Below are 13585 nucleotides of genomic sequence, written 5' to 3'. Positions count from 1 at the left end.
AAATGACACTCAGTGTCTTCTGTAATTATCGGCAAGAGTTTTTACAGTACGTCTCCTGTTTCTCTCTAGGCCACATACTTGATGCTAGGAGACAGCCAAGCAGGTGTTCAACTCACTTGTGCCCTCCAGAATTCCTTAAATGACCTCTGGAAGCGCTGGAGTGAAAACCGTCTCAGCATGTCAAAATTTTGAGATATCTCAGTCGCCGTAATTCTTTTAAGGCTGCCTTGGCGTCTCTCAAATATAAATCTTTCCTAGTTACTGGCAATGAGTGAGGAGTTGTGACGTACCGTATGCGGGTGTGCAATCAAGATGTACGACCTCCCTGTGCTACCCTATGACTCCCTGCCTTGTAAGAGTTAATATTTCTTCTAAAAAATAATTATCTGCTTTAAACTATTCTAACTATCTGACCTCTTTCCCTGAATGTAAGTATTTCAACCATCTGCTGAGTCAGGCAATATAGCATTCTGTGCTTTCAGGAGGCTGTGATGGTTGCTTAGACAACAGTGACATAATATTTAAGCATAACGGCTCTCGAGAAGATACTGTCCCCTTCTCCCTGGACAATTTCTCTGAAAATGCAAATCCGATAAGCTCTTAAAAAACAAGAGAGGGATGAGAAGAGTTTTTATCACCATCTTTCTTAACCATTTCCCCATTTCCCACTTGATAGGTGAAAGTATCGTACTTTGCTCAGGAGTCTTGTAAGATGTGCTAAAATTGTAGGCTGACTAGCTACCCGCTTTTATAGAAACAGAAGAAAAAGTGCCTCTTTTTATAGTCAGTACTTATTTCGAGATTTAGACAACTTTGTGGCTGGGAAAAGCGTTGCCATTGGTCAGTCAGTGTCCGAAAAGGCACTTCCGAGATAAATCTCATTCCTGAGCAGAGCTGAAATCGGCACTGGCTGTTTCCTTCTGCAAAGCTCATCTTGCTGTAGCAGGAAAAAACTGCAATTAAAGACTTAACTACGCAATGGAGACCTCATAAACATATCACTTCAGAGCATAGCTAATACACGATGAGCTGATTTTTGTATAGATATATATATGCACTGTATGCGACGTGGGTGGTTTTTCATGTTTACACAGAGATATAATTATGAATGACATGAAGGTTATACAGCAGATTTCTTTAATCTTCTGAAGGTTTGTTAGTCATGTGTCACCATGTACCTGGTTTTTATTTATTCAACATCTGTATTCCTTTGTCATCTCGTTGGAAGGGTTTCTCTAGCAGGGCTGCGGCAGTAGGTGCGCAGCAGTTGAAACTAAATGGCTACGGGGGCTCCTCCGGCTGGTGGAGCCCTGCAGGTCCCCAAGCAACTTCCGTTGTGACACACGGCTGCAAGACATTTTTGCTTAACAGAAAAGGAGAGGGACCCCTTTGTCACCTGCTGCTCCAATAAAATAATAAAAAACCCCACGACTCATAGTTTGGAGCGCTTGGGAAGTTGGCTTAAGGATGTGTGAAAGCTTGGCAAGGCACATCGAAATCCCAAAGCTGATGAAGTAGTTGGGTGACCTCCGTTTGGGTGGCGTTGGGGCAGATGACCTCTTGCGTTAGCAAACTGCCAAGATGTGGGGAAGAGAGCCTCTCTGGAAGCTGCCGGTGGCTCGGGCTCCTCAGAAAGAAGGAGCCGAAGCTACCCGCCATGTTCGTATGATGAGGCGGGGTGAAAACATCTCTGGAGATGCGGTCCCTCGCTGGCGGGATCGGCGCTGGCAGCAGCGCTCGAAGGAGGATCGGGGTCCGACCCGTGACCGCTGCGGGGTATGGGGAGTTGGGGACGACGTGGCCGGTTGTCTCTGAATTGGGCCAAAAATGAGCAAGGGCTTAAAAAATGAGCTTAAAAAATGAAGTGAGAGAGAGCAGGTCTACCCGGTCCCACTGTGTGTAGGCCAGGGCAACCCAAGGCAGGCCCTGAAACGTATAGGGTAATTCTTCCGTTTTCTGGCTAAAAGCGAGCTCGGCCGTGTTTCCCTGGCGCAGCCGTGGCGATCACTGGCGGTACGAGGGGAGGACACGAGGCCGGTGCTGGTGTGGAGGGTGGCTGCTGCTCCCGGCCTCCCGCAGAAGGGGCTCGTCCTGCGGCCGCCGCCCCTGCAGGCCAGGCCCGGCCTCGGCCCCGCTTCCTTCGGGGCGACCCCAAAACCCCACAGCGGGGTCTTTAGTGTTAGGAACAGCTCTCGCTTTTGGGGGGGGTTGATGGCAGCGGAGCTGTGGTTACAACAGGTGTGAGATGGGCCCTCTCGGCCTGACGGCCATGAGGTGGCTGCTGCCATTGCTCGGCGGTGGCGCAAGGCCCAGCCTAGCAGCCGTGAGCGCGAGGCCTGCGGTCAGCCGCCCTCCTCAGGAGGTCCCAGCCCATTTGGGGGCCAGCCTAGCACCCTTAGGGACGTGGCTGCTGCGGGGGTGACGGGGACCAGGAGCCCTTGGGGACACAGCTGCTGCAGGGGTGACGGGGTGGCCGACAAGGGGCCATCGCCTAGCACCACCTGCATGGGGGTTTTCGGCACACAACCTCTGTCATGGCACAGTGGCAGCCTGAATTTCTTTTCTATTTTATATTCATGTACTCCACTTGCGTGCTCAGCCACTCTGTGGTGCCATTCTGGGCGCCCCTTTGCACCGCGGCAGCTGTATTTAGAGTCCCAGTGCCATTTTGTGAAGGGCTGAGGCAAGCGCACAACGGTTTTTTCGCATGGTCTTTTCCTGGCCCCTCACATCAGTGTGGGGATGCTAAACACCACGTGTTTTCATGGCCACGGCCGTGCCGCTGCCACAAAAAGCATATGGCTGGGGTGTGCTCTTCCCTGCCCCCTGAAAGCCACCTCTCCCCCTGCTCCAGCCTCTCCGGTTCCCCCTCCATGGCAGCCTAGGCAGGGCCGGCGAGTGCGCCGGCATCGCTTCACCCTTGTTACAGTAGGTTTTCTTTTTTTTTTCTTTTTTTTTTCCTTTTTTTTTTCCCTGTGTACACATCATGTGCGTGTGTGCGAAGGTTGTATTCTCGAAAACAAGTTTATTCATTGATGATGTAATAGTGATTGTACTTTTCTTTTGGTTAATAAATTGTCTGCTCAGCTTACTTTGTATGCCAGCCAAAATTAGTCATACCAGTTCTTGGAAAGGATATGAAGAAACTAGTAATTGAAATCATAATCATTTGATCATGAGAGCTATTTGGAAAATAATATTTTAACCAAAAACACGTCTGATCTCCAAGTCTGGTTTTTTTAAAACTGCTGCTAAATAGATTTCTCTAGTGTTGAATATTAGAAATTGTGTAGTAGCAGGTGATGGTATTCAACATCCTAAAAGAGGACTTCATCCAGAAATTGCTGAGACTGTCTGCAGGCAGGCTGATATTTATATATGTATATTTTTTTTCCATCCTGACATTTAATAATCACCATGTAATAGCTATAAAATGCATAGCAACTACAGCTTTTTAAAATTTCAAGTGGATGGTGTAATGAAATTGGGTGAAACCATCCATTGAAATTGTACTTTGTAGTACCCAATGCTTGTTTACAAAGTATTGACGTTTGTCATAAACAGAGATCTAAAACATCGCTGTTATTGTTTGTTATTCGGTGGAAGCTCTTATGCTGTGCAATGATAAAGGAAAAGATTTTATTACAAGCTTGCTTAGCATGTAAGCATGCTGTTCGTTTCTGACCAAATATTTGTTATTGCACTAAATGTAAGGAAGGTGCCTGCTTATAAAACGATTTTGTATTATATAAGGGAGAGTGGAATATCAGATCTGCTTTTTTACTAGAGATACTTCAGGTTTTGTATTGTGTGTAACTTATCACAATAAAGCTTTTTTTTTTTTTTCCTATTGAGCAGTATTTTATTTCCTGAGGAATGTGTTCAGTGGAAAAAAAAACACACAGAGAGAATCAATCGTGCTTTTCTCTTTGTTTAATAACTCAAAGAATTTCTCTCCCCTTTGCAAATACTTGTGTTTATTTGAGAGAAAAATTGGATTCTGGTTTATTTATTGCAAGAACCTGTAACCTTATTTAGTGCTAGAAATGCGTGGTGTGCAAGGTGTGGTGTGCAGCCAGCTCTCATTACAACATAAATTATTTCTGCTCTTTTAACTAAAAAATCTGGAGTGTATCTTGCTGGATATGTGTGTATGTTTGTTTGTTTATTTTTTTGAGGCTTTCTTGAGCCCTTGCTCACTGGAATCAGCTATAAAACATTCTGCTTATTCATCATGACTGAGAGGATTTGATTGTTTCCTGGAAGGATAAAATTCAGCAATTAGAGCTGTTTAATTTGAGTATATGTTCTGGAGGCTAAACTGAGTTTAAGTGCTTTTCTTAGAATGTATGTTTAAGAAGGGAAAAAAAATTACAGTTCTGATCTTGAAAAAGGTTTTAAGAAACATGAGAATGTGCAAGTTTCTTTTGGTGGGAAGCACATAACATTTATGTAGTATTTCTTTTGGGATTACATCACAGTTTTATTTAATTTTTAGGACAAAAGTTAAATTCAATATTTGTGTATAAGCCAAGGGAAAATGTACCATAAACACAGGAATTTTCTGGTGAGTCAGAGTTCCAAGAATCTGAGATTTACTTAGTCCATTTATTTCAGGACCAGCTATAACCATTAGTCATCCAGCCATGAATTTTTACATTTGCAGCTAATTGCACCTAAAAAACAAACTTTCCCTCAAGGCTTTGGGTTATACAGAATGTGATTTGGCAACCTGCATTTCAAATGCCTTTTAGGATCATTGCCCCGGTCCTAGAAATTGTCTTTAGATCATGTGTATTTGCTTCGAGTAAACAACTAATATTTCTACTTAGGTGGCAGGAGGAATAAATTAAGTACTAGCTATTCTGTATTACAGAAAAATTAATCTGCCGACGGCAAGATAGGCTTTTCCAATCGCCTGTGGGGGGGTGGTGTTAGGGGTTTATCCGTCATGGTGGAGCCCCGCGTGACGTGTCGTATTCTCGTTTGACCGCTCCTTGCAGGATGAAGTTATTGCTGTTTCAGAGAAAGTTACTGTGAAGCTCGAGGACTTGGCAAAATGGGCGCAGTCCGATTTCTCCAAGTGGAAGTGTGGTTTCCGGGCTGAGCCGGTCAAGCCGATGGATGTGGGGAAGAATGGGCAGAAGGAGGCCTTGATGAGATACAGACAATCCACGCTCAACAGCGGCTTGAACTTCAAAGACATCCTGAAGGAAAAGGCTGACCTTGGTGAGTATCCCTTACTTTCTCCTGTGGGAAGGGGCCCGTGGGTGAGCGTCTTTCGACGGCGGATGAGCCTGATCCTGCCAAGCCGTCGCCAGTTCCCAAGGTATGTCTGTGCTTTGGGCGGAGGTGTGGTGAGGAGGTACCCGAGCGGGATGGGTGGTGGTGGTGGTGAGGTCATCGCAGGCTCCTTCGAGATTGGCGTGGGGTAACTCCGTGATACCTGTCTGCTCCGTAGACACCTCCCTGAGCGCTAAGGTGCGCGCACAAGTCGTTGTCAGGGCTCTCCCTGGGGCTCCGCAGGCCGGGGGATCAGGTCAGAGCTGTGCAGCGCGGGGACACATCTTCCCGAGGCCTCCTCCGACAGGCAGGGGAGAGCACAGGCCTCTCACTTCCCGTGTCCCATCTTCCAGAAACGCAGGATTGTCACCTGCTTCTGGTGCTTGTCCTGTCTCCGTACAGTCAGCTTGGTGTCTCGTTGGCAGGGAGATGTCCCTTCCATAGCCTTCTATAGTGTTTCCTTGTGAGCTTTATGTTACTATACAGTGTAGGCCCCCTGCGAACACCCTGCTGTTCTCTCCAGGTAGACCTGTCCTTTTTTAGGGAGGGAATTGGTAGCTCTGCTACTTCGGATGGTTGCAGACAGGTTTGCAGCTCTGGGGCTGCTTCGGTGCGCAGACACACCTCTAAATCTGTGGTGGGGGCCCAAGGACCAAGGGAGATGGGCCTCCTGGTGGTAAACGTGCCTGTGTGTGGTATTAGGACCTTGGCTGCGTCCTAATAGATGTCAGAGACGGCGCTTTGAAGTGCATCCCAGGGACATTTCTCTGTTGTACCAAGCTTTTAACAAATATTCCAAGTTTGAAGAGCATCAGATTTAGGCTATAATGCGTGGAAAGGTAAGAAATTAAAAGCTAAGGGTGATGCACGTGAGGAAATGCTTTTGTACCTACGTGAGATGCAGGGCCAAGTTCAGTTTTATAATGGCACGACTGTGTTGGCATCGAAGCCAAGTTATGCTAAGCTGAAGATCTGTCTTGGAGGATTTATCTTCTGCATCTCGTTTTTCTGATCTTATCAAATGGTGAAGTGATTTTGTCAATCTTGCATTTCACCATTAGTTATGTAGGTTGGAAGATTAAACTACAATTGGAAGTTGACCTTATTTTTCGTTACATCTTCAGGAGAAAAAATAACCCGTGCAATTCTTTCTCTCTTCCTTTGCTTTTCTGTGTGGTTTCTTCTGGTTTGTAATTACATGCAGTAATTTTCTCTGCTGTTGCCCTGGCATATTCTTTACGCACTACATTTATTTGCATTTGTTTGTTGTGTCAGAAGAATCTTAATGTTTTTCAGACAGAACTTTTGTGTGTTAATGTTTTCTTGTTTTTGTTTTTAACAAACAAAAAAACCCTTGTGGTAAGTTATGAAATTGCTATTATCTACCCTAGGAGCCAAAGAAAATTATCTTTAAGCCTAAAGCTTATAGTTGCATTTTAAGCCTTTGAAAGTAGGGGTTGTACTGAAAACGCTCATGGAATGCAAACTATATGGTATAATTTTGATAACCCACATTCTGATGTTGCTCATTTTGGGTTGGTGGCTCTGACTTTATTGTTGGGTCTTTTTTTTCCAGTAGAAAAGCATATTTTGACTAGGGTTTGATTATGATTGCCTTTTTCTTCATCATGACTGGTTGGCGAGAGTGAAACGAAAGGTTCAAGAAGACCTATAGCTGATTAGGCACATTGATACAGACAACTGATCTAGCCTATGAAAGGCAAAGAAATTCCTTAAATCTAGTACTAAGATGATTTTTTTACTATTTGAAAGACCAAAGAATCTAAGCATATTTTGCTTCCCGGATCTGAGAAAAACTCAGAAGAACGGTGATCTCTATTGGTTGTGAAGCAGCCCTATTTGGTTGTGTCCTGTAGGCAACCCATGAGCTCTGATGTTTGACTTAACTATGGGATGGAGGTTTAACACCCACCAGGTGAAGAAGATTTACTTCTTTCATTCTGAGTAGTTGGTCAAGGTTGACATTGCGCTCTGGGAATTGCTGTCTCATTAGCTGTAGGCAAAGGCAGTAGCATAACGTGCAGTGTCCAAGGCATAGAGATTTGAGCTGCTGGTGCTGTATCTTTGCTGTCAAAATGGCAGGTTTAGTGCCTGTTACGATGTGTGCCCACAGACCTCTTCCAATATTCAGCATCTTGCCAACAGAGCAATGCTCAGCCGCGGTGATCAAAGATTTACTAGCAATAACTTCTGCAGTAGGTCTCCAGCTCAATGGGATGGGGTAGTTTTTCTCTTAAAATAGGGTTGTAAACTGTGAGGGAGCGCGATGCGCTGTTATGCAAAGGTCCCTCAGGTGAGAGCATCAGCACATCTATATTAGCAAGGCTAATCAGCCCAAATGGAGAGGTAATCTGCACATCCAGCGTTTCCCACCACCGCAGCACGGTTCCCCTCCTAAACCCTAAGGTACTCAGTGCTGCGCCCATGGGGATGTTTCCCAGAGGGTTTCCCTGCGGGGCAGAGTGGGGTGGCTGTGACAGAGCAGACCGCTTTGTACAGAACTTGGATCTGAAGGGAACAAATCCCTTCTTGTGCTAGTCTGGCAGGCCATGCATGAGTCTGTAGTAATGCCCACGTTTAACCCTGGCTGTAGACGAGGAAGTTGCTGAACCAGGTGTTGAAAAGGCCTAGATAAACAAGGTGATCTCCTGGACCCCTTTTTTCCTATGAAACGGCATGTTTCCATTACAGAAAAATCCCATAAAAGTGAGTAGATTCTGAAATTTTTCCTACTAGATGTTTTTGAAGCGAGCTGTAGAAGGTAATAGGAAATTATATCCCTACCAAAGAGCTCAAAAAAACTTTACAGAAGAAACAAAATCAGTTTTCACACACTATCCAGGAGTGGTGAAGGGTGAAATAACCCGGATGAAATGAAAACATGGCTGATACAGAACCACAGAAGTGGCACTGCGCAAACATACTTAATTAAACACGTTGCTGCTGGGAGCAGGGCAGCTTTAAACAATAACCGGGCAAAGTGGGGCCTTGTGTGAGCAGCGTATACCCTGTACCGTACGCTCTGTGGCACTTGCTTGGCCAAATCTAAGGCGACACCTGGTTAATCCACAACCCAGAGAAACCACGCACCTATAATTGAAAGCTGACCCTAATTAAAATTCAGTAGTTCTGTGTCCTTTTTTGTTCTCTCTTTTTTATCCTCTCTTTTTTTTCCTCTTTTCTTCTCTTTTTTCCTCTCGTCTCTTTTTTTCTTCTTTCTTCTTTTCTCTTTTCCTTTTCTCTTTGCCTTTCTTTTCTGCAGAAACTGGTTTTTTTCTGTAAAATGCCATTGTTTTTATCACTAGTGAATTATGCAGAACTTTTCCTTAGGACTGTATTAAATAAAAGATCTAGCAATGGCATTTTTTTGTGTGAGCTTCAAGATTTCAGCCTGAAAAATGATTTTTAAGAATTATTTCTTTCTGCCTGTTGAGGTATTTATGTTATACATTCTGTCCCTTTCTACAAATATGTCAATATTGAATGCTAGCAGTTTATGTCTTAAGACTATTTATAGCTTTCTGAATATTTCTTTCAAATGTTGAGAAAAATAAAGAGTAACAACAATGCAGCATATAAAAATAGAGTTGCTCAGGAATGCATTATTCATAATGAACATGAGAACCTGTTTTTCCAGAAGAATTGGTCTGATTAAATCATTCACTACTAAGGCCGCTAGTTATTTATTTTTGTCTTTAGAATTATTTAGGGGATTTTTCTTTGTAATAAATGGACTTGTATACCCATATTTGGTAAACCAGTGGGAAGTCACCAAATGAGGAATTATTTCGTTTTACAAAATTTTTAGCAACTAAGCAATGTAAACGCTATCGGTTAAATATGGCAAAGTTGCATATTTGTATTCCTTGGGCTATAGTTCGAAAAAAATTTCAAATTATTTTATATAACACTGCTTCTTACAGACTTCCTTTAAGTGAAGTATGAAAGCTGCAGTGTAAGCTTTATTGGCCTATAAATATGTCATTATAGTTGGACTACATTTATATGCTTTGGATTGTTGTTTAAGCCAAGAAAATATGTCTCTACAGGTTGACTTTTTATTGAAACCCTTTGAGGCATACAACAGAATGTATTTTAGGCCAAGGTTATTAAAACAGCATTTTCATTTTTGCAGCAGACTCATTGTCAATTATGCTGCCACAAACTGTCTGTGGATAGGCAGTTATGAATGGTTTCATCTCTAAATGTGTCTTTAGAAAAAGAAATAAAAGATAGAGGAGTCAGAGCTGAAATTGAGAGAAGAGACTGAGGGGAAAATGACTGAATTTAGTGCTCGCTGGCTCTCTTGGTTTGGGTTAGGCTGGGCTGCGGTGCTGCCTGGGTTTAGCCGGGGAACAAATGGCCCCTGTGCCTGTGCCGGGCCGGGGAGGTGGGAGCCAGGGCTGCCCCAGCTGGGCAATCTGCATCCCTCTGGCTCATGAGTCTGTCATGTCAGAGCTCTGGGTTTGGTCCCCAGATTGTCATTGCCACTCTTTTTATCCATCGTTTAGGAGTCTTTATCATGCCAAAATGGATGGTTGAGGTTGCCGCATGGTAGGCACTCCCATTCCTGCACTGGCAGCGTTAGTAATGGGGATAAGCCAGTTCTGGTGCTTGCTGAAGGGGTTTTTGCTGCAGTTACTGCTTGTTTGTTTGGGTCCAGTGAGGGGGAACCCAAAGTAAATTTAGCAATCAGTCCTCTCCTGTCTTTCATTCCCCACAGTCATGCATTTGGGAGTGTAGAATCTGGATCTTTGTGAAATCCAGGAAAATAAGTACTACTTCTAGCTGAGGTTTATATTTTAGCAGTCACCCTTTTCCAGTCCATAGGTGGTTTTCCAGCAGTTGTTTCCTACTTCGCTCTTTTGAACCCTCCAGCAGAGCTTGCCGGGCAGGGGCTGGATGCCGCAGGACTGGCTCACCCTCTCATTTCCTTCTCTTCTTTACCAGTCTCATAATTTGCATAGCTTCACCTCGGAGATCCCAACGCCTCATTGGATCTTGTGTTGCCTTATAAATTGGCCGCTCTGCAGCAGATTGCAGTGAGTTTGGAAGGAAAAGCAGAGCAGGGATGAGATATCTTGCGGAAGGTGCCGACCCCTCAGTGCCCAGACAGCCACGGTGCCTGGCCCCAGCGGGCACTGGGCTGTGGCACAGCCCTTGTGATTTCACTTACCAGTGGCCTTGCAACAGGCATGACTTCTCCAGATGAAGATTATCAAGTCATAATGTAGTCAAGCTGTAATGTTATCGAAACTGATAATCTGCAGCTGCAGTGTGCTCAGACACTTGCGGTGACTTCTGAACTGACGCCGACTCTCCTTTTTCATTGTTTGTCGCGTGCTGCTGAGTTCAGGCTCACCTGGCTTAACTCGATGCAATAATTTTCTGACCAACTAATTGTTACCTATTCAGGGTACAGCTACTTTGGATATTTTGTGCCTAAGTCATGCCTCTAACTCTCTTCCCCTCCCCTCCTTCCCTGTTTGTCTGCACTTTTTGCCTCTTCCTTGTGCCTTCCTGTCCCCATTGCCCTAGCTGAATGCCATTTTGATCTTGATCAAGCTCCTGTAAGTGTCCCATTATCCCTTTTTCCCCTCTCTGCCCTTGTGCACTGTATGTTGTTTTTTGTCTCGTGGGTCAGAGTGACCTCCCTAACTCATTTTAACCAGCCCAATTGATACAGCTCTTTTGCCATAGATGAGGCTATTACATGACTTGGCTGTTGTGCTCCATGGAGCCTGAGTGGAGGAGGACGGCTCCCTTGGGGAAAAGGACTGTGGCCTGGTGTTTTCTTCTGTGTCTGTGCAGCTCCTAGCACGTGCCGGCACTGCTGCAGCTGAACGAGAGCACCAGCAGGCTGCGGAGCAGTGCTGTTGGGGTTGCTGTTCAGAGAGGCCGTGGAGCAGGAAGGCTTGCTTTGGTTGTACATCTCCTTTCGGTTTAATTACCACTTACCTTTAGCGTTAGGGATCCCGTGTTTGGGATCGGAGATAACCTGAGGTGCTGAGCAGACAGACAATTTTGTCTGGTCTTGCGTGAACAGGGCAAGGTAAATGTTTATTTTTATTATTTGTCAACCAGTTGGTTTAAGAGAACTAATACTTGTTGGCTTGTTGGCTTCAGTTACTGGCTGCCTTTTAAATGCTGAAAAGTGATGCTCTTGTTAGGTGCGGTGTACCCCCAATAGTCCTGTGATAATGACATATTTTCTCCTGGAGGTGACCCTGTCTCCAGTAGTGCTTTGGGGCTCCCCCTCCTCACTTGCCCCCCTCTCCTGAGCCACTGCTGCTCTCCTCTGCACCTTCCCCAGCCTCCCTGGGAGAGGTTGGTGGGGTCCTCGGGAGGTTGTCTGCAGCCACCTGGTCCTTTCCGAAGCCGCATGTTTGCCCAAGCAATGCTGGGATGATTTAAGCGCTGTTAATTTCTTCCTTTCTCTGGGGAAAGTCTACTTCATTACAGAGGAAGCGTACGGGGGTGACAAAAACATTTTAATATGCAGCACTGGCTATGGAAGCCTTTCATTCGCCACTGGATTGTGTTGAGCCTCATCTATTTGTGGCTCTTGAAAGGAGTTTTAACACCACACATCTCAAACTTCAAGCGTGCCTTATCAAAGAGATAAAATTTGGATTTCTTTTCAAACTTTGACCCGCCTTTGAGCTCTTATAAAAGGGGGTGGTAGTGTTGCCCCTGGGAATTGAGGAGGTGGGTATTTTGTTCTTTGAAATGCGGAAGATCTGCCAAGAAATGTAAACAAAATCCCACGTAAGTTCTCTCTAGGTAGCCCCTAAATCACAGTGCCTGTTCCCCACCCCCAGCAGCTCCTGCAGCAGGAGCAAGCTAACATGATTATCAGAATTGTGCTGATAGCAGTTGTCACTGTGTCAGCGTTTTCAATTATGTATTGGTATGACAGGGCACTTTGTCGTTGGTGTAGAGCACAGCCATTTGCAATTGCAGTTCTGGTCTATTCAGAAACATCAGGGAAGGAATCACTGCTGCAACACAAGAGAGGAGGAAGAGTTAAATTTTACTGCCTTGTGAAGCTAGAGGGAACTGCCCCAGGTTCTCCTAAAGCCAAAGTTGCAGCAGTTTGCACCATCAATAAGAGTTTTGTTGCAGCCTCTGGTTGGAACAGGAGTAGCCTACATAATTACAAAATAAGTAGATAAAAAATAAGGACCATTCACAGACGGTGTCAAAGCGGCCAGTGTGGGACAGTGTCTCTTTAAAAATGTTTGACGGCTTTTTTTATTTTTGTCTGTTTTTAGCACCAAGATTGACCTTGCCAGGCTGTGTAATAACCCACATGTGTCTGCTCTCCAGGATTTTTTCCCTTCTAGTCACTGTTGGATCTTGCATTTAATTCTTACTGACCGTGAGGTTTTGTTCCAGTAACTGGAAACGTGTGCCTCCTGGTGCAGTGCCGCTGTGCTCTGAATCTGACTTTATCTCAATGTCTGCCTTTTTTCTTTTCTTTTTTTTTTTCTTTTTTAACTTTTGGGCTTAGAGGGTGCTGTTTTCCTCCCCAGCCTTCCCTCTAGTTTCCGCCCCTGCCCATATTGTTTCTGGGTCCCACGGGGACCCAGTTTAGGACGTCTATTGTTTTGTGTCCCTGCGCTTCCCTTGCCCAGCACCGTGGAGGGAGGTGATCAGGAGTCTCCTCTGTGTGCCATGGTTGCTGGTTAGAGCTGTTGGTCTCTCATAGATCATCAATGCCTTTTTCCTGCATTGTATCCTTTCCACGCAGCTAGCCAAAAATTGGCTGAGTACCAAGATCTGTAAACCGAGCACCTATATAATGTTGTGGTATAGTTGGGTGGGCCCCGAGGACGTCCTCTTTTTCCTGCCTGGCTGCTTTCCTGTGCTGTAATTCTGCGCTGCTGGAGCCCAGGACTTGGAGTCCTGCAGTCATCTTTGACTCCGAGCGCTCCGTTAATCAAGTCGAAGCTGTCTTCGTACCAGCTCATGAATCATTCTGGCTTGTGACCTGTGCTGCCGTGCTGAGATGCTCAGACACTTCTGTGGGTGCTGTTGACACACGGCCAGATCTGGGTGTCACTTCCCTTTCGGGAGGGGAGGAGAAAAGCCAGACCCAGCTTGTTCACCACCTCCCTTCCAAGTTGCTCTTCTGAGTTGCTCTTCATTACTCCCGTGCCCAGAAAGACGACTTGCCTTTTGTTTACAGGCGCACTGCGATGTGCCTGGCCTGTCTCGTCTGTCTTCCGAAGTATCTTAGTCCAGTTCTGACTGCCGTGTTGCAGGAAGGCTAGTGCTT

General features: G+C 45.2%; 1 protein-coding gene across 2 annotated transcripts in view; it reads left to right on the top strand.

Moving 5' to 3' along the window:
• ARID5B (AT-rich interaction domain 5B) overlaps positions 1–13585 on the top strand; it is a 120699-nt gene that overhangs the window by 8737 nt on the left and 98377 nt on the right. For both annotated transcript variants that reach the window (XM_075154273.1, XM_075154272.1), the window contains one exon: positions 5004–5229. In XM_075154273.1, the coding sequence (XP_075010374.1) occupies positions 5004–5229 (226 nt within the window). The remainder of the gene's footprint in view (positions 1–5003; positions 5230–13585) is intronic.

This window comes from Calonectris borealis, chromosome 7, assembly GCF_964195595.1.
Source record: "Calonectris borealis chromosome 7, bCalBor7.hap1.2, whole genome shotgun sequence".
NCBI classification, from domain to species: domain Eukaryota; kingdom Metazoa; phylum Chordata; class Aves; order Procellariiformes; family Procellariidae; genus Calonectris; species Calonectris borealis.
Note: the sequence above shows the minus strand (reverse complement) of the source record. Positions and strands in the feature narration are given on the sequence as shown.